The 22,200-nt window shown below is 52.6% G+C and overlaps 1 protein-coding gene and 1 long non-coding RNA gene across 5 annotated transcripts in view; one reads left to right on the top strand and one right to left on the bottom strand.

Annotated features, from left to right (window-relative positions):
* Positions 1 to 2,923: 2,923 nt before the first annotated feature.
* On the bottom strand, positions 2,924 to 3,578 carry LOC111559574. The gene is made up of 2 exons (XR_002740701.2): positions 3,324 to 3,578; positions 2,924 to 3,120 (listed from the first exon to the last, which is right to left on the bottom strand). It is a non-coding gene; the product is annotated as an uncharacterized LOC111559574 (long non-coding RNA).
* Positions 3,579 to 3,700: 122 nt separating this feature from the next.
* RANBP3 (RAN binding protein 3) overlaps positions 3,701 to 22,200 on the top strand; it is a 55,173-nt gene continuing 36,673 nt past the window's right edge. For 2 of the 4 annotated variants that reach the window (XM_045044486.1, XM_045044477.1), the window contains exon 1: positions 3,701 to 3,740. In XM_045044486.1, the coding sequence (XP_044900421.1) occupies positions 3,716 to 3,740 (25 nt within the window). In that variant the 5' untranslated portion in view covers positions 3,701 to 3,715. Of the gene's footprint in view, positions 3,741 to 4,380; positions 4,513 to 22,200 lie in introns of those variants that run through there. The other 2 variants (XM_011287630.4, XM_011287643.4) reach the window with 2 other exon arrangements.

Genomic DNA, 22,200 nt, shown 5'->3' with positions numbered 1-22,200 from the left:
CCTTGGTCTCAGCGTGGGGCTGGGCACAGAGCAAATATTTCACACGCCGGCTTCCTACCCATGACAGGAAGATGAAACCCTAATCACAGCTGTGAAAACCCTTCCAACGGAACCCGAAGTACAGAGGCCATTTACAACTCGGCTGCGGAGAAGGCAAGTGCACAGTTCTCAGGGCACAGCCAGGGCTCGGGGGGTCCTCAGACCTGTCTCCTGGTAAACCAAAGGAGGAAGCAGGCAGCCGAGAAGCCAATCAGCACTTTAGGGCAAACCATTTGGATCCTTCCATTTCCCACTCCTGACCCTTGTATTAAAAACCTCCCAACTCGTTGCTGTGACCTACAGGGTCCTGACATCTAAGTGGGATCCCGGACTGGGGACACTGGGGACACTGATCCCGGACTGGGGACACTCCTGGCCACACTGAACTCCTCACTGCCCCTCCAGCTCCCCAAGCTGGCTCCTGCCTCAGGACCATTGCACCCACTGTCCTCTCCAGAATGCTTCTCCTACAGATCTCTTTATTAAGCGTCACCTCTTCAGAGGGGACACTTTCCTGACCAGCCTATCTTAAGTATTCCCTTTTTCTGCCACTCTGTCACAATATGCTGGCTTATCTTCTTTGTAGCACTAGTCGCCATCTCCTGTTACTTTGTTCACCTATTTTAAGTCTCCCACAAAAGAATGCAAAGCTCCGTGAAGCCAGGGTCTGTCTTTTCCATCCTGGGCCCCAACATGCGGAGCAGTGCCCGATGCATAGTAGCGTGGTGGGTATATACTGCTGTATAACACCTGTCTCCCAGACTTAACGGCTTGTAATAGCAGCCATCATTTAACGGACCTCTCGTGGTTTCTGTAAGGAGCAGGAAGGGCGAACTGGGAATTCTTCAGGGCTTTGCCATGTGGCTTGCATGTTCTGGCTTCCTCACAGCATGGCGGCCTCAGGGCCGGTGCACTGTTTGCATAAAGACTGAAGGCTTTAAGAGCAACTGTTCCAGCAAAGCAGGTGAAAGTTGCATTCTCTGTCTCTGCTGTGACCTAGCTTCATAGAGTACGCGGTGTCATTTTCACCGTACCCAATTCGTCCACCATTAACAAGTCCACCCCCATTCCAGGGAAAGGAACAGATACCTCACCTTTCAAGGGTCAAAGAGTTTGGGACCGTATTTCCCAACTAACACCAGGTAAGTTATAAACAAATATTTACTTACTAAATAAATATCAACCAAGTTGATCTGTTAGAGGGGACCACATAAAGAAAGCGAATAACAGGCCTCAGGGGCAAATGTTGGAGGCCACTGGCACTTTGAAGACAACTGTGAAACCAGTGGAAATTTCGTTGGCTCACCAGGCTGATAGGTTTAGCATCGCTCAATGTCCCTTGAAAAACCACCACTGCATTATATTTAGCAAGTGATGATGCGTTGCTGGGAGTTGCCCGAAGTGTGGGACGAATGTGGTGTATGAAATGACTTTAGGAGACATGGAGACATGGTATTAAATGACACCGAATCACATGATTTATAGTTATCCCATTACCAGTTCTTTTTCAGTACTTCTCATCATGTCAAGGGGAGTTTCTGTTGGTGATAATATGCCTTTAATAACCCTCTGAGAAATCTTTTTTTTTTTTCAACGTTTTTATTTATTTTTGGGACAGAGAGAGACAGAGCATGAACGGGGGAGGGGCAGAGAGAGAGGGAGACACAGAATCGGAAACAGGCTCCAGGCTCCGAGCCATCAGCCCAGAGCCTGACGCGGGGCTTGAACTCCCGGACCGCGAGATCGTGACCTGGCTGAAGTCGGACGCTTAACCGACTGCGCCACCCAGGCGCCCCTAGAAATCTCTCTTTACATCAAAGGAAAAGTAGGCTTGGGGCTCAGCAACCTTGGCAAACAATGGTGTCTACCCAGAATTTAAAACCCTTGTTTTGTCTTCATGTTTACTTTTACGGTTATTTCCTATTCGTGGCTTGGTGGTTTCCTATTTTGGGTGGTGATATACTCTATTTAATGTAAATTTAAACCAATAAAAAGGCAAGCAAAGTATTAAGTTCATAAAGGGTCACAGAGTCCAGACGTACGGCAAAGGCCAAGAAGACCTTTGAGCAAGGGCTCTAAAATATATAAAATGAAATATAATGAAATCCACAAACTAGAAATGAGAAAACCTAAGCCCACACGCTCCTGGCGACCAGACAGACCTGATGACCACCAGGGTCCTTTCCAGCATTGGTATTCTAGCCATTCCTAGAGCATTTCTAACCCAGGGTCTGTGGCCTGTGCTCATAGCCTGGCAGCAAAATCTAGAGTAGCAGAATCGAGGCATCAATTAAATAAAGTTGGGGAAATTCTTAACGGTATTAACCGTATGTCACCCCCAACAATGAATAAAAGTTCCTAAACGGGGCACCTGGGTGGCTCAGTCAGTTGAGTGTCTGACTTTTCGCCTCAGGTCATGATCTCACAGTTCGTGGGTTTGAGCCTTGAGCCCCAAGTTGCACTCTGTGCCATCAGTGTGGACCCCGCTTGGGATTCCCTCTCTCCCTCTCTCTCTGCCCCTACCCCGCTGGCACGTGTGCACACACTCTCAAAATAAATAAATAAAAATAAAAAGTAAATAAAAGTTCCTACACAGTGCCTCTCAAGATCTAACATGCATCGGAAGCCCCTGGGTATCTTGTGAAAATGTGGATCGTGATTCAGGTCTGGTTTGGGGCCTGGGATTCTGTCTAAGAAGCTTCCGGGTGATGTTGATGTTGCCGATTTGGGGACCACACTGAAAACAATTAACGAGCTCTGGAAACAAATAGAGGGTGTTTCTGAGCATCTCTTCCTAGCTCTGCCGCTACTCACGGTTGCGTTAGTTTGAAATCAGCCACGGTTGGACTATTTGCACCAAGAAAATCCGCACTACAAACCAGGGTTCGTTTCATTTTATGTTTTATTAGTTGTCTTCTAGCCTTAAAAGAAAGTGATAGGAAAATATAAGTACAATTTACAATAAACTATAAACACACAGGGGCGCCTGGGTGGCTCAGTGGGTTGAGCGTCCGATTCTGGATCTCGGCTCAGGTCTCGATCTCCCGGTCCTTGAGTTCGAGCCCTGTGTTGGGCTCCGCGCTGGGTGTGAAAAAAAAACCTCTACACACGCAGGCACACATATGCACGATGTGCAAAGGAACAAGTGGGGCTATTTTCAAATCAAATGTTATTTGTGAGCACTGACACTGAAGCTCCATGCAACTTTCACGCGACAGCAAATTGTATTCTTCTGATCCCCCCCCCCCCAACAACTGCAAACGTTAAAACCATTCTTAGCTCACCAACCGGATGCGGCCACAACTAATGGAAGCGGAGTGGAGCTGGGAGACACGAAGGCATCGGCAGGTGCAAAGACCCTGAGGCTGGAAGGGGCGTGGCAGGCCCCGAGGCCCCAGAGACCCACGTGGCCACGCGGCGATGAGCGAGGCGCGCGGGGCGCTTCCTCAGCCTTAAGAGGAGACTTGGGATTTGGTCCGAATTCGGCAGAAAGCCCTTTGGGCGCGTTGAGGGAAGACGGGCCCTTGATCGAATCCGCGTCTTGTAAGGAGTCGCCTGCGTGCCGCTGCGCGCGAACAGAGCCCGGAGCTCCCCGGGGGGCGGAGGGCGGAGGCGGCGCGGCGACCCCGCGAGAGACGAGGCCGCGGTGGCCTCGCCTGGGGAAGCAGGGCCGGGGATGTGTTCGGAGAGACGCCGCGAGGGTGAGTCGAGAAGCGGCCCCCGCGCCCGCGGGGCTGTTCAGCGCGGTCCGCAGGCGGAGAAACGCGACGTCCCGCTCGGCGCGCTCCCGGCCCGCGGCGTCTGGCCGTCCGGAGCCCGCGTCCCTCGCGCCGCGCCCCCCAGGCCACACCCCTCCCTCCCCCCCCCGCAACTGCCCCCTCCTCTGACCACACCCCCCCCCACCGCCCCAAGTGGCCGGAGGAAAACGTTGGTCCAAACTCAGAAGGCGAAATCGATGCCGCAGGGGACGGGGCGCCCCGCAGTCCCCCGCCCCCGCCCAACGCAGACCCAGAGATTCACCTCTAGGGACTCCTCGGTCGCGGTTCCCTAGGCGGCTCACGCACCCACCGCGAGAAACCCCCGGAAAACCAGCAGGAAGTCGGGGCGTCGAAACCGGGCTCCCTCCGCACCCGCCTCACAGAACGTTCGTCGCCGCGTCGCTGGCGACGCGCGAGAAGCTCGCGCCGCACGCGCCCCGCCCTGCCCACGCCCCCTTGGTCGGCGGGAAAAGGAGGCGGGGGGGGCAGTTAGTGCGCAGGCGCGTGCTCGGAGCGTGGCTGGGCTCGGACCGCCAGCCGGAGCACGACTCCGCGCCGGGCTCAGCGCGCAGGCGCGAGCTGCCGGCCTCTCTCAGAGTCAGCTTGAGAAGTGCGCACGCGCGCAAGTTTCTGGCAGAAAGCAGGCGAGCCCGGGCCGGCGCGGGGCCTTGTGGGAGGGCTTAAGGAAGTAAAATGGCGGACCTGGCGAACGAAGGTAGGGGAGGCGCCGTCGGGGGCCAGCTGGCGGCCAGGGAACGGGCGGCGGGAGGCCCAGGGGCCACAAGCCCGAGGGGTGAGCACCCCGGAGTGTGGGGGACCTGTGTGCTCCGGGAGAGCGGCCCAGCGGGCCCCACAGCCGCCCCCCATTGCGTCCCCTCAGGCTGGGCTCACCGGCCCGGCCCATCACTCCCGGCAGACTCGGCCCTGCCACCGTCCGGCCAGAGGCCGCGGGAGGCCGCGGGAGGCACGGCCCTGAGGCCCTTCTGCCTCCCGAGCCAGGTCGGGGCCTGAAGGGGGCGGGAGGCGCGGCCCTAGCGCCTTGGCCTCAGATGTAAATAGACCTCCGGGCCTGGTGGCCGTCCAGCGCGCCACGCTCCCTCCCGCACCCCCTCGTTCTCGGGGACCGGGTTTGCCCCTTTCCCTGGCCTGGCGCCGAGCAGGCCCACCCCCGAATCCTGTGGGGTTCTCGTCCTACGCGGGCCTGCCCCACGCCGAGGATGGAGGGCACCCGGTCTGTTCCCCCACCCCCCACCCTGAACTCGGTCCCCCAATTCCCGCCAGTTCCCCCACATCCTGAGTGGCGACCTGAGAGTCACTCCTCGTCTCCCTGCATTTGGGCCTGGCCGCAGGATATGGACTGCTGAAAGCCCTGGCTGCTTTTTGGCCCTTTTTTTTGCTGCACTGCCAGAGAGAGACAGACAGACAGAGACAGTGTGAATTTCCTCCTCTCTGGAGCGCTGACATCCCACCCTAGCGTTTTTAACAAGGTTACGGTTCCAAATCCCCCGGAGAAGGCACCCCATAAGCTGATGTCGGCTTAAATCAACAGTGGTGTTGATATTCGCGGTGGCTTCAGGACTTCCGAGACCTGTTTTTAGCTCCCTCCGTTCCTCTAGGTGCACAAGTGTAGTTCAGGCGACCTATCTACCTGGCTGATCCTGATTCCCCCGCACCGTGCTCCCTGCTCCTGGAGGGTGTCCTGAGGTTTCCATAGGGAACCGTAAAAAGGCAGGAAAGAAGTCACTGCCCGCCCTGGCGGAGCGTTGGGGATGATTCCAACGCCCCGTTCAAAGTCTTGAATCCTGTTGTGATAGTCGTCACAAAAGATCCACGAAGTGGGGACCATCAGGCTGTTCTCTTGGTGAGGATACGCAGTTGGAGTGGTTGAGTCACTTGTCCAGGGCAGGTCACGCTGCTCGTGAGGAGCGGAGATGTGAATCAGGTGGTCTGGCTTCAGCGCCCATGTGCCCCCCCATACAGACACCCACACCCCCTGCCGTTCTGTGCTGTGTCTCTTTTGCGAGACCGAGCAGCCACGGAGGGTTGGCGCATTCCGGTTCACGAGATCTAGTTAAAAGGCAGAAGAGGGTGTGGATAAATGGGAGTCGATACGACGCACTTTATGTATTTACATATATGGCCCGTTCGGTTTCTTGGGCTCGTTCCTCTGAAAAATAATACCATTAGCTATTTAGCTGGCAAGATGGGCTCCTTCAGGAATAACCGAGAATTGCAATTTAAGACAAGCAAGCGAAGGCAAAACCATAGGCCAGTCTCCCAACAAAGGACAGGAACATTATTTCAGGAAGTAGGGGACAGTTGGGAGAAGTTGTTTGGAATTGCAAGTCTGTTGGAAAACGAGCAGGATGATGACAGTTGCTCATTGGCTGAGTTGCAGGGGCAGCGGATTTCTTACAGGAGACCCAACGTACCTCTAGTTGACCATTGTTTCCTGTTGATGTTTCTTCTGTTGGAGGCTGTAGTTGACAAGTCGCCCTTTAATGTCTGTTCTCCCCTGGCCTCCTGTTCTAGCCCACAGGTCCACTTTAGTGAGGTTTTTCCTGTTGTTAATTTTCACAGACTCAAGACTCACACATCCAACGTCTAGTCGACATCTGCGTTTAAATGTCTAAAGGGCGCATTGAACAAAATCCCTATCTTTCCCCCCGGCCCACCCCCGACACCTGCCCATCCCACAGTCTTCCTCCCATGTGCAGTAAGTGGCAAGTCCATTCTTGGAATTGCTTAGGCCAAAAACCTCGAACTCACCCGTGACTCCTCTCTTTCTCTCACGTGCCACAGCAAATCCTGTCACTTGTACCTTGATGTGTTTCCGGAAGGTGCCCACTTCTCCCCACCAACGCTGGTTTCCACCCCTTGGGCCTCCCTTCCATCCTTACCCATCTGACAACTCAACCCGGCAGCCAGAGTGGCCCCCTGCTACCTCCCTGTCCTCCTGTCCCCCCACACTCTCCCTGACTTGTTCTGCGTGAACCACTCTGGCTTCCTCACTGTCCCTTGAGTGGACCATCCACTCCCTCCGTGATGCCATTGCTTCCCCTGCCTGAAGCAGTCTTCCCCCAGATATCCCTGTGGCTCACTCCTTCGTGTTTTTGTTCAGACGTTCCTTTATCATGGGGAACTTCTCTGCCTACCTATTTGCAATTGGATCCACATTCCCTATTCCCTGTATCCTGGTTTATTCCACGCCACAGACTCACCATCATCTGAAATGCTAAATTTACTTGTTTGTTTGACTACTCCTCCTCTAGAATATAGGCTCCACGAGGACAAGGATTTCTGTCTGTCACGATCACTGATGGATTCCCTACATCTAGAACAGTGCCTGGCGCAACATAGGTATCCAAGAAATGTTTGTTGAATGAATCCATCAGTGAGGACCCTTACTGTGAGGTATACCTTTGAGCACAAAGGGGAAAGCATGGGTTCCTGTTCTCCAGGGATACCATTTCTAGCATATGTGCCGACATATGAGCTACTGATTGCATAATTGAACAGTAAGTATAAAATAGAGGAATGGAATGTTTTGCACCGAAAGTTTTTGCCTAATAAATGCCATGCGCACTTGGTACTTTGCGTCTGACACCAGTGCTGGCATAGCTGTCCCCAGGATATCAAATCTTAGTGGCTTTTTGGCTTGTACAGCCTGCTAGAATGCTTAATTTATGATCTGCTATGTAAAGCAGGGCTTTCTCGCCTATGCATTTCGAAGCTTTAGGGACTGCCTAAAGGATGCGTGCTTTTCCTCTTGCTGGTTTAATCTCCAGTCAGATGCTCTCTTAGCTTCTGTCTTTTCAAACTGGTATTCCAAGCTGGTCCTTCTTCACACCCTACCCTTCTGTCTCTCTTCCCTGGGCCATTGCCACCTCTGTATGAGTCTGAGGCAGTGACTGTGCACCTGAACCGGGCGACAGAATCACGGGGGGAGCTCTCTTAAAACAACAAAGGCTCAATCCCCACACCCCACCCACTCCCGATTCTGTGAGATGTGGGGTGGGCCCTGAGCTTTTGTACAGTGAGAAAGCAACAAGGGTGATTCAGACGGGCAGCCAGGGCTGAGAACCACTGGCTCGAGTAGGACAGGTTAGGTGTGCTGTGCTAGTGCACAAAGAAACGTTTCCAATTGTGTATCTAATACGGCATCTTGTTGGCCTTCGTTGCCATGGTGATCTCTTCAGGGATGGTGACAGCAACTCCCACAGCCCTTTCTCAGTACTCCAGTAGTCTGTGACTTTTAAAGTCCAGTTGGAATGCTGTTCTAGGAGAGAGGGGGAGAGTGTGTGTGTGTGTGTGTGTGTGTGTGTGTGTGTGTGTGTGTGTGTGTGTTTATCCTGGTATCCAGGGATATTCTATTCTCCTTGGCATTTTGCTGTTGATATATCCTGAGCTCATTAATCGTCCTGTCCCTGGAGTTATTCTGCATCATAGATGGATGTCAAGATTTGAAGGCAGAATTTTGTCTCTGGTAAAGGTAAAGAATGGGCAGGGGTAAGTAAAGTGTATTTGAGCTATAGGCCATCTCGCATTCCACATCCCGGTGTTAAAAGATACCAGATACGTAAGAATCCTCGCTGGCCTGCGGACACGGGTGGTGGAAACCTGGGAGATGGTATGAAGCAGTGTTCTTAACTTTGGTCCTGTTGACATTTTGAGCCCAGTGATTCCGATGTGAGGGCTTATACTATGCACTGTAGGACGTTTAGCAGCACAGCGCTGTCCTTGATTCTACCCACTAGATGCCGGTAGCACACACCCTCCCCTGCACACCTGTCCAGGGCTCATGACAACCAGAAGTGTTCTCAGACACTGCAGAACGTCCCAGAGCAGGGGGTGAGAAGAATCACCCTCAGTTGAAACCCCCTGGTATAAAGTAATGGCAGGGCACAGGCTTTGCCTTACCGAGAATTGGGTTTCTGTTTTGACTCTGCCGTGTACTCACTGAGTGACTTTGAACAAATGTCTTAACCCCGTTGAGCCTCCGTTTTCTCTCCAGTACAATGAGAATCATGATAATCATGTCTATTTCATGGTTGCTCTGAGCATTGGATGAATTAATGCATATAAATTATTTAATGCCTATCTCCACACACAGTAATAAAGTCAGTAGAAGGTAGCTATTTTCGACTACAGTGGACTCCTGTTGCAGGCTGGTTTGGCTTAAATTCCCAGCAGAAGGAGAGCGAGAAGTGAGTGTCAATACTGCGAGTGAATTCAGCCCACTGAGTGAGATGACCCCCGGGGTGAGCTGTGAGGGGAGGCCAGCTGGAGCTGGGCTGTCCGCCCTCCTGGGTTCGGCCTTGCCTTCCGTCCGATCGTGTGGCCCAGGTTTCTCAGCCTCAGTAGACACTTGTGAGCAGGTAATTCTTTGTTGTGGTGCTGCGCCTTGTAGGATGTTGGTCAGCTTCTCTGATCTCCTCTCTCCCTCTCCTCCCTCCCCCAGACATGACAACCAGGAGTGTCTGCAGACATTGCCCAGTGTTCCCCGGAGAGGCAAAGTTGCCCTCCGTTGAGGAGCTCAGATGTAGCCTGACCAAATGTCACTCTAGAGATTTTCAAGGGTGGTTTGGCTTTTCTCAGTTTTCGCCTTACTTGTTGACATAAAGCCTGACCCTTGAGAGAATGAGATGCCAGTGAATTTTTATGGTGGATCCAGAACTCCACCAATGGTTAGAATTCTCAGTTCGCTCAATTCTCGCCGTCCCCTTCCCCTGCCCTAAACTTAACTTTTAGGCTAAGTGAAGTGGTATGCGACCTCAGAGGCTGTGGAATCTTTATAGACTTTGAAGACAGTTTAAGTTTGGGCTCCGTTGTATAGACAGAAAAGGTCGTAGTTCTGCAGAACTTTTGAACTCTGCGTGAACTGTGCATGGGATTGCCCAAGCAGTCCTCTTACCCTCGCACGGTCGTTGGGCATCAGAGATAGTCAGGGCCTGGTGTGTGTTTATACTGTGGAGGAATTGGGGCGAGTGGAGGCAGCAGGAATGAAGTGAGTCTAGAGCAGACAAGTTCAGAATGGCATTTGGAAGAGTGACGTGTGGCAGTGGCAAAGGGGGCATTTCAGGCGCCAGTTGAATTCCAGCCTTGTTAGTGAGTTCGCGCACAGGGAACAGGCCAGGGTGGAGTGGGAGATGAGGACCATTTGGGGAGCGATGGGATGCATTTGGGGGATCTGAGACGGGCCTTTCTCTGGTTGGGAGAACCCTGAGAAGGCAGGCAGCAGAGGTGGCCGTGGTAGCTCTCCATGGTACTTGGAAGCAGTCCGGAGGCAGGTGGGTTTGCATCATTATCTGTTCAGGATCTAGTGGTGCTGGTGAAGGTGGCCGCAGGCAGCAGGAGTTGTTTTGTGTGGAGGGGATTCGTTTTTGCCACCTATGCACCTTACCCTTCCAGGGACCCGTGGAGCCGTGTTCGGTATGACTTCGCACTACTTGGTAGGGCAGCAAATAGCATAGGGCCTTAGAAAAGCCCCCCGCATGTCCACACTTTGCTTTGTCCTTGGCAGTCTCGGCATTCGGGGTGCTATTGCCTAGTACATGCCCTGAATCTTAACCCTGAGTGCACGTCACACTTGTTTAAGGAACCTGTTGAGGGAAATCAAAACTGACGCCTGGGCCGCCCCATCAGCCATGGTTGCAGGAGGTCCTGGGTGTCTGTAGTTTTACAAAGCTCCACAGATGTTTGATGATACGAAGACAGAGTCGAAAACCACAGGCAGAAGTGGCAAACTTGCTTCAGGGGCAAGCAGACATGTTTAATTTGGCCCATTTAAAGGTTTTTGTTTGTTTGTTTTTAATTAGGGACCAACGCTTAAGAATTCAGAGATTTCAGGGGGGAAAATGATCCAGGTTTCTGGTTTCTCTTGAAAAGCAGGAACCAGCCTCTTCCAGTGGTCCTGCACAGTAATGAGTGGCCAGGACTGAGGAGCAGCTGCCGCCCTTAAGAAAGATTGTGTGCCCTCGGGGACACCGCAGTCCCCACCGAGTAGCCTGGGACCTGGCCCACCTCCTCCTTTTCCGGTGCCTGCCTGACCTTGGTTGGCATTTGGGTTTCAGCCCTATTGTACCACGTCTCAGACGCAGCTGTCTCTGCACGTTAGCATGGAACCTCAGCATAAAGCTTTTGACGGCTCTGTAATGAATGCAGGATTCACTGTCCTCAGAATGCTGGGACTCGGAGAACAGCATATGGCAGCAATTCTCCAAGATGGTCCAGAGGCCTCTTGGAGTCCCCAAGACCTTTTCAAGGGGACTGCAAGTTCAGAACGATTTTCATCACAATACAGGGACATTGTTTGCCCTTTCCATTCCCATTCTCTTGTGAATGGACAGTGGCGGTTTATCCGAAGGTTACAAGAGTGTGGTACGGCAACAGATGGACTGTAGAAGCAGGTAGGAGACTGGCTGTCTTCTCTTAAGCCAGACGTTAAAGAGATTTGTCAAAATGGAAAATAATGCCGCTTTTCTCACTAATTTTCTTTTATTTTAAAACTTATTTTTCATAAAAATATATTGTTGAGCTAAACCTTTACTGACTTACTACCTTAAATAAGTTAACGTTTCGGTATTTTCTTGGTTTTAATTTCTAACATGGTAAGTGTCAACAGCTGTAGCCAACATTTACAAAAGCTCTTGGAGATCCTCAATAATTTACAAGCCTGGAAAGCGGTCTCGAGACCAAGAAGCTTGAGCACTGCTGGCATGTGATCGTGGAGCCTGTAGTGAGATCGGCATGGGTTTCTCCCTCGTCTCTCCAGCCTGGGGCAATTGTAACCCGGGACTGCCTGGCAGGCTCTGGTTGACTCCTCATGGCACAATTGGTTTGTGTCTTACCTCTGCCACTCACTTGCCCAGAATCTTGGGCAGCATATTTGACCTCTGTTCCTGCATCTGTAGAATGGGGATGATGCTCATCAAGCCTGAGGGTCATTGTTGAGGGAGAACGTGTGTCGGGTAATTGACCCACTGGCATGTGGAGATGTGCTGTCAGTTACTACCGGATGTTACTCTTCTGGTGGATGTCCAAGTAGAGCGAAAGCTGCCTTTGGATTATAGCCGTGTTTCTCCACTTCAGCATAATTGACATTGGGACTGGTGGGGACTGTCCTATGCATCACAAGATGTTTAGCAGTATCTGTGGCCTTTATATGATGCCAGTGGCACCCCCTGCCCCCGGTCACGACAAGGAAAAACGTCTCCATACATTGCCAGATGTCCCCTTGGGCAGAATCGCCTGAGTTTTAAGAACCCCTGGGTTAGGGGAGTCCATTGAGTCCCAAGAAACTACATTACCCAATCATCTGACCTACTGGGTCCTAGGATGCTGCACACATTTAAATACAGAGTGTGGGGAGGGAGAGGAGAGGTGACTCACAAAAGCTAGGGACCACCCCAGTTTGTCCCGTGTGACCCACTGGGCACTTACTTTAGTGTATAATGCAAGTTAGGATCTAATGCAGTATTTTCAAAATAATTAATGCAAAGTTTTTCAACCTCAACACAGTTAGCATTTGGGGTTGGATTATTCTTTATGGTTTGGGGATCCTCCTGTGCGCTGTAGGATACTGATCAGCGTCCCTGGTCTCCACCCACTAGGTGCCATTAGCAGCTCCCCCACACTGTGATAACCAGAAGTATCTCCAGCCATCGCCTGCTGTCCCCAAGGGGCCCATCACCCATGGGTGAGAAGCACTGGGTTATGAAATGAAATAAAACTATGCAGGAATAGATTGTTTACCAACTGGAATTTAGGGCTCACCCTCCCAGCCTTTTTCCATTGTGGCCTTTTGGCAGATGAGTGGGATCATGTACTTCATATCCCTGTTAAGGAGGAACCATGACCTTCATTCAGCACTGTCTCAAGTTCAATGTAAGGACCTTCAGAGATGCTCTGGGTTCGGGCCGTTCCATTTCCATTTTGGGCTGGGGCCAAAGGCCATGTAAGCAGGGAGAGTCAACTGGGACAGTGTGCCTCCTTCCATTCTTTGGCCTGGGAGCCCACGGTCAGTCATTTGTGGTGGGTCAGTAGCACTGACTTCATGGGCACGAGTTCTCCTCCGGAAGACTGGCCCACGTAGGGCACTATGCTTGGCTGTTCCTCTCAAAGAGAACTTGGTATTTGCAGAGATGGGAGTGGTTATTCCATGCACGTGTTTAGAAGGCAGGCCTTGCTCTGTGTAGTAAGTTTAAAATGCCTTTGCTGTAGTTGAACTCCCCCAGGTTTGCCACACAGAATTTCAGGAATTTGCTGACCCAGAAAATGGCTGTGTCACATTTGTAATAGCAGAGTGGGAATGGGGCACACGGTTTTTGCGAATTTGGCTTTCTCAGGTTGTGAGGACACGGACCACCCTTTACTCAGAGGGGAAAGGATGTCTCGTGGTGTTGATGGCGGTAGCCCATGGGGATCTAAGAGTCCAGGGCCCGGATCAGTCATTATCAGCACCATTGGAGGGCCCCCCTGCTTGTGGGGTCTCATTGCCACAAGACAGGCTTGTTTTAGCTAACAGCGTCTGCCACTGAGTGAGCAAGACGTACTTTCACGGCCCCTTTACCATCCTCTGTCTTCCCACAGCTGAGGCACCAGCCAGCTCAGTCTCCACAGTCTGCCAGAGTACCCACTTTGCCCCGTCTCCAAGGCCACAGGACTAGCCCAGGTTGCTATTTGCCCCACCACTTGTCACCTAGATGATTCCTGAAGGCTTCTCACTGGTCCCCTCTTTTGTGCTTGCCTCCATGAGACCTGTCCTCCTCACCACCCCCAGGGAGATGTTCCCCAGCATTTTATTACCAAACCTTTGTCACACACAAGAATAGGAAGAATTGTGTGAGGACCACTGCCAGCGAGATCCTTTAAAAATACAAACCAGGTCATGGTCTCAGGATTCATGAGATCGAGCCCCGTGTCGGGCTCTGCGCTGACAGCCTGGAGCCTGCTTGGGATTGTCTCTCTCCCTCTCTCTGCTCCTCCCTCCTTCTGTCTCAGAATAAATAAATGAACTTAAAAAAATAAATACAGGGGCGCCTGGGTGGCTCAGTCGTTAAGTGTCAGACTTCGGCTCAGGTCATGATCTCACGGTTTGTGGGTTCGAGCCCCGTGTCAGGCTCTGTGCTGACACCTCAGAGCCTGGAGCCTGCTTCGGATTCTGTGTCTCCCTCTCTCTCTGTTCCTCCCCCACTCACTCTCTGTCTCTCTCTAAATAAACAAACATTTAAATAAATAAACACAAATATGAACCAGATCAAACTCCCCTCCTTGGTCTCCTCCTCTGGCCTCCCTTTAAACTGGATAAATCCAGACTCCTCACCATGGACCCCAACCCCACCTACTATGTTTTTCTAACTCTCCAGCCACATTAGCCTCTAAATTCTTTCTGTCCTTAGGACTCTCGTACCTGGGATGCCCTCTGCACAACACACTCTGCCTTCACCTGCCTTACTCCTTTAATGTCTGAGGTTCGAATGACACCTTAGGGAGGCCACACCCAACCATTCCCCCTACAGTACTCTTTCCCACCACCCTGTCTTACCTTCCTTATGGCCCCTCTTGTCTACCGTTCATCCTGTCTCCAGTGCCAGACATGGTGTTCTGGCACATGGTAGAGGCTCAGTAAATCGTGTGGCTGGCACATGGTAGAGGCTCAGTAAATCGTAGGCCAGGGTTTAACTGGCTAGCCTTCCTTCAGGTCAGGGCTTGAGGGAGTCTGAACAACTGAGCATTTGAGTTGTCCTGGAATCTGGGCAGCTTTAGACGGGGCCACATTTTGAGGCACGCATCATTGTTGGGGGCCTGGGGGTTGGATCCAGTCCTTGAATCCCAGACCCATGCTTTAAGGTGGCATCAATGTGCTTGCAGTTTTCTGGGTATAACTATAATAATGATAGTCATGCCGAGGTGGAATCCCCGCTGTGTGCCAGCCACTCCGGAAACACTTTGTGTGCATAATTCCATTTAACCCTCCCTGGGACTGCCTGGGGGATGGAAGGTAAGTTGCAGTGCCCAGGATCCCAGCCACAAGTGGTTGAGGCCAGTTTGAATGCACACAAAAATCAGAGCCCGCATTTCATCAGTTTCGGTCTGCTGCCTCAGCAGAAGTTCTGTAGTCCTTAGGTTTCCTTCCTGTGGGGGTGGTTTCCTTGGTCTTTCCTGGAACTTTCCCCCAGCCTTCCGCCACTTTTGTTTCACCTCAGCTCTGCCTCTGTCGCGCCACCTAGCGGCAGAGTTAGAAACGTGTGGCAAAACTGGCTCCCTGAATTCCGTTCTTTTGGTGAAGTTGCTGACTTTGTATGATTTATTGAATAAGTGTATGGGGTTTCTCTTGGATTCAAGGCACAGAGGTGCCCGAAGCACAGGTTCTGTCACAGCCATTTACAGTCTGGGCGACTGGGGCGGAGAGGGAGGGACAGAAAGGCTCGACTGCAGGGCCGATTTGTGTAGAAGGCATTTGTGTAGAAGGCGGCAGAGTGAGCCTTGGCCTCAGGGGACCCGAGGCATCCAGCTGGGAAGTCAGACTCAGGGTTCTGGTCCCAGCTCTGCCACTTACCAGCTTTGTGACTTCGAGCAAAGCACTATCTGTCTGAGGCGTCTCAGTCTTATCTCATGATTTGCAGATCAGAGATGATAAACAGTGTGGACATCACAGGAATGTGATGACATTAAATGAAATGAGACTGGGTGTGTGAAGCACCTGCTGCTGGGTCTAGTAGAGGCCTTTCAGCAAACGTGGGTTGCGTGTTGCTCACACTGTTGTTTGAAGTATGGGGACACAGCAGCGTCCCCAGCATAGATTACGGCATTGAAAAGTGGCTTGGATTTCAGTAGGTAAAGATAATGGCAGGATGAAGAGAGCGTTCCAGAGAGAAGTGCGTAAAATAAAAGATAGCATCACCTCCAAAACTATGCCCTGTATGATCTCCCTGAAGCCAGCTGGGAGTTGCTTGGGGAAGAACATATTCTAGTACTGAAAAAGGAATTAAGGGGCCCCCCCACCCTCTCCTAGTTGGACTGGGTGGCCACTGAGCATTTGGGACACCAAGATCAAGAGAGGCATCACCTAGCAACAGCATGTTTGAGATTATCTATTCTTCACCAGAGAATTAGTTTGCGAATAGAGTCGACACATCAGTGACAAATTCACCTTTATGTTGCTGCACTGAACTGTTTATAATAATTCCTGAGCAAAGAAATAACTTGAAGGGTTGAGATAGAAAGTGTTGTAGGATTAAAGCAGTTGTCACGTCTTAACAGACTGTTATTTGTGTTGCCAAGATGCTTTCCATATTTTTTGCACAGATAAGAAGATCAAGACACATCGGCCCAGGATTAAAGCTCATTTTACACAAGTACCTTGCTGACATTTTGGTCAAGAATTCCAAGTGGCTTTCCAGATGGGGGCCGTTTCCTGGCAGGTGTTTGAGTCATCATTTAGGAGGGGAATAAACAGAACAGGCAAAGATATTCCAGATTCCCTTCTCTGTGTTTTCCTGGGCCTACATATTTTCTTCTGTTTAGTTTAACAGACAGTCCTGAGAGACAAAGGTTGGAGGCAGCCGCTGGGGGTGTCAAAGCTTGTTGGGAGGGCGGGCCTGCTGGTAGTGTCTGTGTACTTTACTTCTTGCACAGCGTGGAGAGAATGGGTTTTCGGCTTAGATTCTGAATATGTTCTGCAGGGCATCGTGGGGTTGACACTGGAAAGATGAAGTCAGTGCACCTTGTCTCACTGTAGAGCGTCCACACCTGGGACTGTGGCTTCATTCCGTCCTTGGCCATCCTAGGGATCTGCTGTTGGCCTAACAGCACCCTTGTCTGAGGCAGATGGTCACCCCAAAACTCATCACGCACCGTCTGGTTTCCTGTGTGCTTTTCTGGAATGTTAACTGACAGCTGCTTTCTTCCTGATGTTATTACTTCCCAGAAGAAAAGAGTGTCCACATCTTAAGCTCTAAGGCCCAGCCAAGCGGAAAATATGGAAGGATGCAAACTGAAGTAGTAACTTCCCCCCTTGGCCCTGGTACCTGGCTGGCAGCGTAGCTCAGATGCAGTTGGAGACCTGGCGGCACCTTGGGTCACTCAAGCCTCTGAGTCTCCATTTTCTCTTCTGTAAAATAAAGACCTTTGTGTGACCTCCCTCCAGAAGTGGTTGCAAAGATTCAGGGAGGTGAGGCATATCAAGCATGGAGTGCCTGCCCAGCCCATAAATATGCCCCCTCTGAGTGCTCACCCACGTATGAAACCATCCCGGGGTTTTGGGAAACCCCAACTAGGAATGTCCTTGCTGTGAATCACATGACACAGGCTGGGAGAAGTCTAAAGATGGGATCCCAATCCCAGGACCTCTGTTACCCACAGGTGGAGAAGCATTCTCTTCTGTCGCGGAGCCACCTCTGGGGTCCGGGCCAGCTCCGTGCTCTCCTTCCCACGCTTGCAGCCGGTGGCGGGGACTCCACCTCCTTTCCTCACATCTGGGCAGTTGCCGTCACCTGCTTGCCCCCCAAAGGGTTCTTCTTCCTTCTTACACTGGCTTCCATGCAAAACATTCTCGCTGCGCCCCTTTCCTTCTTGCATTCTTGCTGCCGCTGAGATAGGTACATACGTCATTTTCTCTTTAGGGTTTTGCCACCAGTCAGCTTCTGGACAGAAGAGACAAAGGAAAACCCTGAGTCCTGGTCCCTGGCCTACTTATAGGGGCGGTACCAGGAAGCCCAGTGTTTTAATTCTCTCAAGTATGGGACTTGTTTAAAACTCTCTCATTTTGAGCCTCTTTACCACTGTTTGAGGAGGTATTCTTTGGGCCCTCTCCCTGACACAGATATCATACACCAAATTATGGACGTGACTTTTGGGTAAGGCTTTTAGGACTTCCTTCACCTGCACCCAAGGCATCTAAGGACTTTCTCTATGAGCCGGGGCCCCAGCTCAGTTCTGCCCTAGGAGAAGGGCCTGCCTTCTTGGAGGTACCCCGCCCCCCCCCCGCCCCGAACCTTTTACCCAGAGAGTTGTGCTCCCTGTAGGGAGAGTGGTCTGTGGTCCCTTGGGTCGGGAGGGAGCCTGCATGTCAGGGACCCCCGCCTTCTTTCTTTGGAGCCATCTTTAACTCGTGTCTTCAAGAAAGGAACTGCCTGAATGATTGGTGCTTACCTTCCAGGAGCTTTTACACTAGACCTCGCAGATGTAGATGTGCAAACCTGGGATCCGGTGAAGGCAGGGGGCGCACTGTGCTCCTGTGGCCCTGGGCTGGGGTGGTCTGTTTTCTGTCTGTCCTTGAGGGTCGGGAGTCAGCTGGTATGTTGCAAGCATTAGTAAAGTAGCAGGCACAGAGCAGACACCACCTTGACCTTTGAGTTCTCCCGGTGCTCCTCGCTTTCTGCTGCCCTCCTCATCCCCGTTCCTGGTCACCTGGCTAGATGCTGCTGTCCTTCTCTGCTTGGATGGCACATCCCTCTAGAAACCTTCCCGGATCCACTCCTTTTCCACACCCTCACCGGGTTGGATGCCCCTGCTCTGCACTCGAGTCACTTTTGTGCTTCTTCTGTGTTGCAACATTCAACTGAAGTCTAACGTCGGCTCTTGGCAGGCAGGGGACACATCTCTCCTTGTCACCACCACACCCTGGAGGCCAGCATGAGGCCTGGTGCCCAGCGGGCTCTCGGGTGTGTGGAGTTGCCGAATGAATATTAGGATTGAAGCTATGAATGTAGCGAGATATGCAGCAGGCGGAGTGGTTCCCAGGCTCTGCTGGGTGGCGTAGAGTGTCCTGTCAGTCAGGTCTGTGTCAGCAATGCCCCTGGGAGCAGCACCGGCCTGAAGACGGGTTTGGGGGGGGGGGGGTGTGGAGAAGTCCCAGACATCTGGCAGAGGTTTGAAACAAGAACTCTGCAGCCTTTCTGTGACTGGGCTTGCCTGTCCGTGTTGTCACCATGACTGCAAAGACCAGATCCAGGACGGCCCCCGTCCTCAGGGATTACAGCTGGGCAGTCCCATTTTGCATCTGTGCCTCACAGTTGGGCGGAGGGTGGCACGGGACGCAGGACCAGGGGGAGAGCAGGTCCTGTGGGCCCGATGTCCCGGGGGTTCACTCCTTTCTGCTCCTGGCCAGTGCCCCCGACCCTGCTGTTTGCTGGGGATTGGGAGGTTGGGAGATGTTTCCTGCCCCGGGGCCTGATCAGCATCTGGGATCACAGTTGGGCTCAGGCTAGGTGCCGCCTGGACTGCGTGAGCCGGGCAGGAGCGTGTGGAGGAGGGTTTGGACGTGGCAGCAGCCACCGTGGACTTGGCACGCAGTGCCGTTGAGAGCTTCACGGAGGCCAGAGCACCTCCCACATTCCCAGCCGGTGGAGCCCACTGTAGTGGGAGCCGCTCGGGGGCTCCGAATCGCACTCCACTTCACACACCAGTGTTGGCCACGGTCATCCACAGGATACAGTTCTCACGCCTCACATCGGGGAGGGGATGAGGAAAGGGGTTCCCTGGTCATACAACTTTGGGGAACATTTGGTTGAGCAGGTTTCTTCACTGTTGATTTTCTTAACCCTTGCTGTGCTGATGTGTTGAGCCAGTGCCCCAGGAGAGCTCCTTCTTTCCAAACTCCTTCAATCAGAGACATTTCACAGGAACAAAACAGAACACCTGGTTGACAGAATCTGGATCAAATTGTTGGCATTTGATTAACATTTTCATATTTTCGGTCTTCGTGGTGGCCCGGGTATGTCTAGAAATCTCCGGTGGTGTTTTTCCCTTTGCTTGTGACAGACCGGCTGGGCTGGGAATTCAAGCAAAAGTCCCAGAAGCCTCATTGCTCTGTCCCCTGTTCATTCCCCAAACTTGGGTTTCAGCTGGCTGAGTGAAGTCTGCTTGTCCAGTGACATAACCAGAGGCGGTTTGATGGGAGCCAGTTAAGAAAAGTCTGTGGCTGCTGTGGTGAGTGTGGGGCGCTCCTCCTTGGAATGGGGTGCATCTGAGTTGTCCTTTTGTAACGTCAGCACTAATTTGCAGACTTAATGGACGTCGGCCCTCCTGGAGCCCAGTGGAAATGAAATCTGTGTGACTCTGGTGCTTTGTGTTTTTGGTGGAGAACTGACGGAAGTTTGTGGCCACATTTTGGTTAGTGTAGTGGTTGGGTTTGTCACAGTCACCAAACCATCCATCAGTGGGGGTCCCAGAGGGCCCTGACCTCACCGGTCACCATCCTAGTGACATTTCATTCCCTCGAACCTCGTGTTGAGCCTCTACTACGTGTGTGGCTCTGAAGGCACAGCGGTGAACACAACAGAGCCCCCCCCTCCCCCGTTCTTCTAGAGCTGCCAAGGGGGGGGGTAGATGTTGGGGGGGGGTGCAGCGAACAAATTACCCCCCACAAGCTCCAGGCCACGAATACAAACACACCCATCCCTTTTCATCAGGTGTTTTACCCTGAGGTTTTCTGCTCCTGACTTCCTGTTCCCCATTGTTCCTGTAGAGCCTTGCACAGCTTAAGGGCTCAATAAATACTGACGTGATTACATAGCAGCTAGTGTTACACGTGTGAAAAAGTGCAGAGGGGATTCAGTTCAAACATTTATCGGCTGCTGCTTCGTAGTGTGCACCGGCTGATGAGCCGAGGATGCTGCATCCGTGGTCTCTCCGCCTCCCTGACAGGCAGCCTCAGTGTGACCTGTGGTGGGTGTAGGCCGAAAGCATGCCCAGGCGCACAGGGGGCGGGAATGTAGCTCAAACTCGGAGCTTGCAAAGGGATACGGTGCCTGTGCCCGAATGAGTGTAGGCCACGGAAGAGACGAGAATGTGCTCCAAGCAGACGTCCAGAGCGTGACAGACCACAGGCCGTGCAGGGGGTGGACAGACGCAGCAGGCCGGGCAGTGCCGGGGTAGTGGTCAGGTGGGGGCCGCCTGGGGGGGGGGGGGACTCCGCCCCGTCTGGGAGGGCGGTGCTGCTTTAAGTGTGTGTGTCACACCAGGGCTTCTGGCTGCCGTGCGGACACTGGACTTCAGGGAGTGAGAGCGGAGGTGGGGAAACCGCAACAAGGCTCTTAACTACCATAGTGATGGCCTGCCATGGGAGTGGAGGACCCGGGCCGGGATCTGGTGAGGGAGTATCTGCCGGGGTTGCAGTTCTTCAGGAAGCCGCTTTCGCAGCTTGGCCCCCGTGGCCCCTCTGTTGCCTCCCTCCGACCCCAGCTGAGCAGCGTGCCCGGTTGTGGTGCAGAGTTGTTCTTATCACACGGGACCTCTCCCTGCTCGTGCCTTGACCTGCCCTGTGGCTTTGTCCTGTCCCAGGGACCCAGAGGCAGCCCACTCTCCCTCGTTTGCCCAAATCACTGCAGCCCCTTCTGGGTGCCGACATAATTCCCAGCACCAGAAAGCTCTTCGTCTGCCATCCAGTTGGTTCTCTGTCTGTTCTAGTCCTTCCTCAGTGGCCTTCCATCCATTTTCTCCAGCACCCCCTTACCTTTACTTCTCCCTCCATCCAGTATTTGTTGATGCCAAGTATTGATCTCAGACCACGAGTCAGCAAGCGGAACGAGGCGGTCTCCGATCTCATGGAGTTGATGTCTTAGGGGAGATAGAGCATAACCCATAAATACTTAGTGTACCTGGTGGTCATATGTCCTGAGAGAGAGAGAGAGAGAAAGAGAATCTGTGCTTCACCGAGAGGCCATGCAAGGTTTCTTGTACAGAGTAGTGTGTGTGTTTAGTTAAGTCTGCGGTGGCTACGCCTTTCCTCTCAAGCTGGAGGCTGTCAGAGAAAGGGACAGAAACTAAGCTCAGACTGGCTTAAGCAAAAATCAGCATTTGTTGGCTTAACTGAAAAGTCCAGTGGAGGTGCGGTTAGCTCTGGGCTGGGCTGGACCCACGGCTTCCACCAGTTTCTCCAGGATTCAGTTTCCTCCTCCATCTCCAGCTCTGCTTCCCACTGGGTTGACTCCGGTCCAAGGTCCCTTTTGGTGACGTGACACTGCTCACAACCCCAGGGTTACCTTCCACCAGCTCTGCAGTCCCAGTAGAGACAGAGCACCCCTTCACCAGCTCCAACAAAAGTCCTAGACCCAAGTCTCATTCACTGTCAGTGGCCTGGGCTTATTTACATGTTGTGTCCCCTGGGGGAACGTCCTCAGACCTAGAACCCAGGGACGAGGGAGGGGTGGTTCCCCAAAGAAATGGGGAGGGGTTGGAGGGATGCAGGGCCGGCCCACACTCACAACTCCCTCCAGTGTGCCTTAGCTCCTTGCAGCGGCTGGGAGTCTAAGGCATAAGTGAGGTCCAGGCCTGGATCTGCAGCCCTGGATGCTGGGCTTGTGGGGTAAAGGGCAGGGCCCGAAGATCTCTGGGGACCCCCATAGTAGAAATAGTGTGGATAAGCTGCTGCTGTCCCAGGGCCCCTCCACCCCTCTGT

The sequence above is a fragment of the Felis catus genome, chromosome A2, assembly GCF_018350175.1.
Source record: "Felis catus isolate Fca126 chromosome A2, F.catus_Fca126_mat1.0, whole genome shotgun sequence".
In the NCBI taxonomy this organism is placed as follows: Eukaryota; Metazoa; Chordata; class Mammalia; order Carnivora; family Felidae; genus Felis; species Felis catus.
Note: the sequence above shows the minus strand (reverse complement) of the source record. Positions and strands in the feature narration are given on the sequence as shown.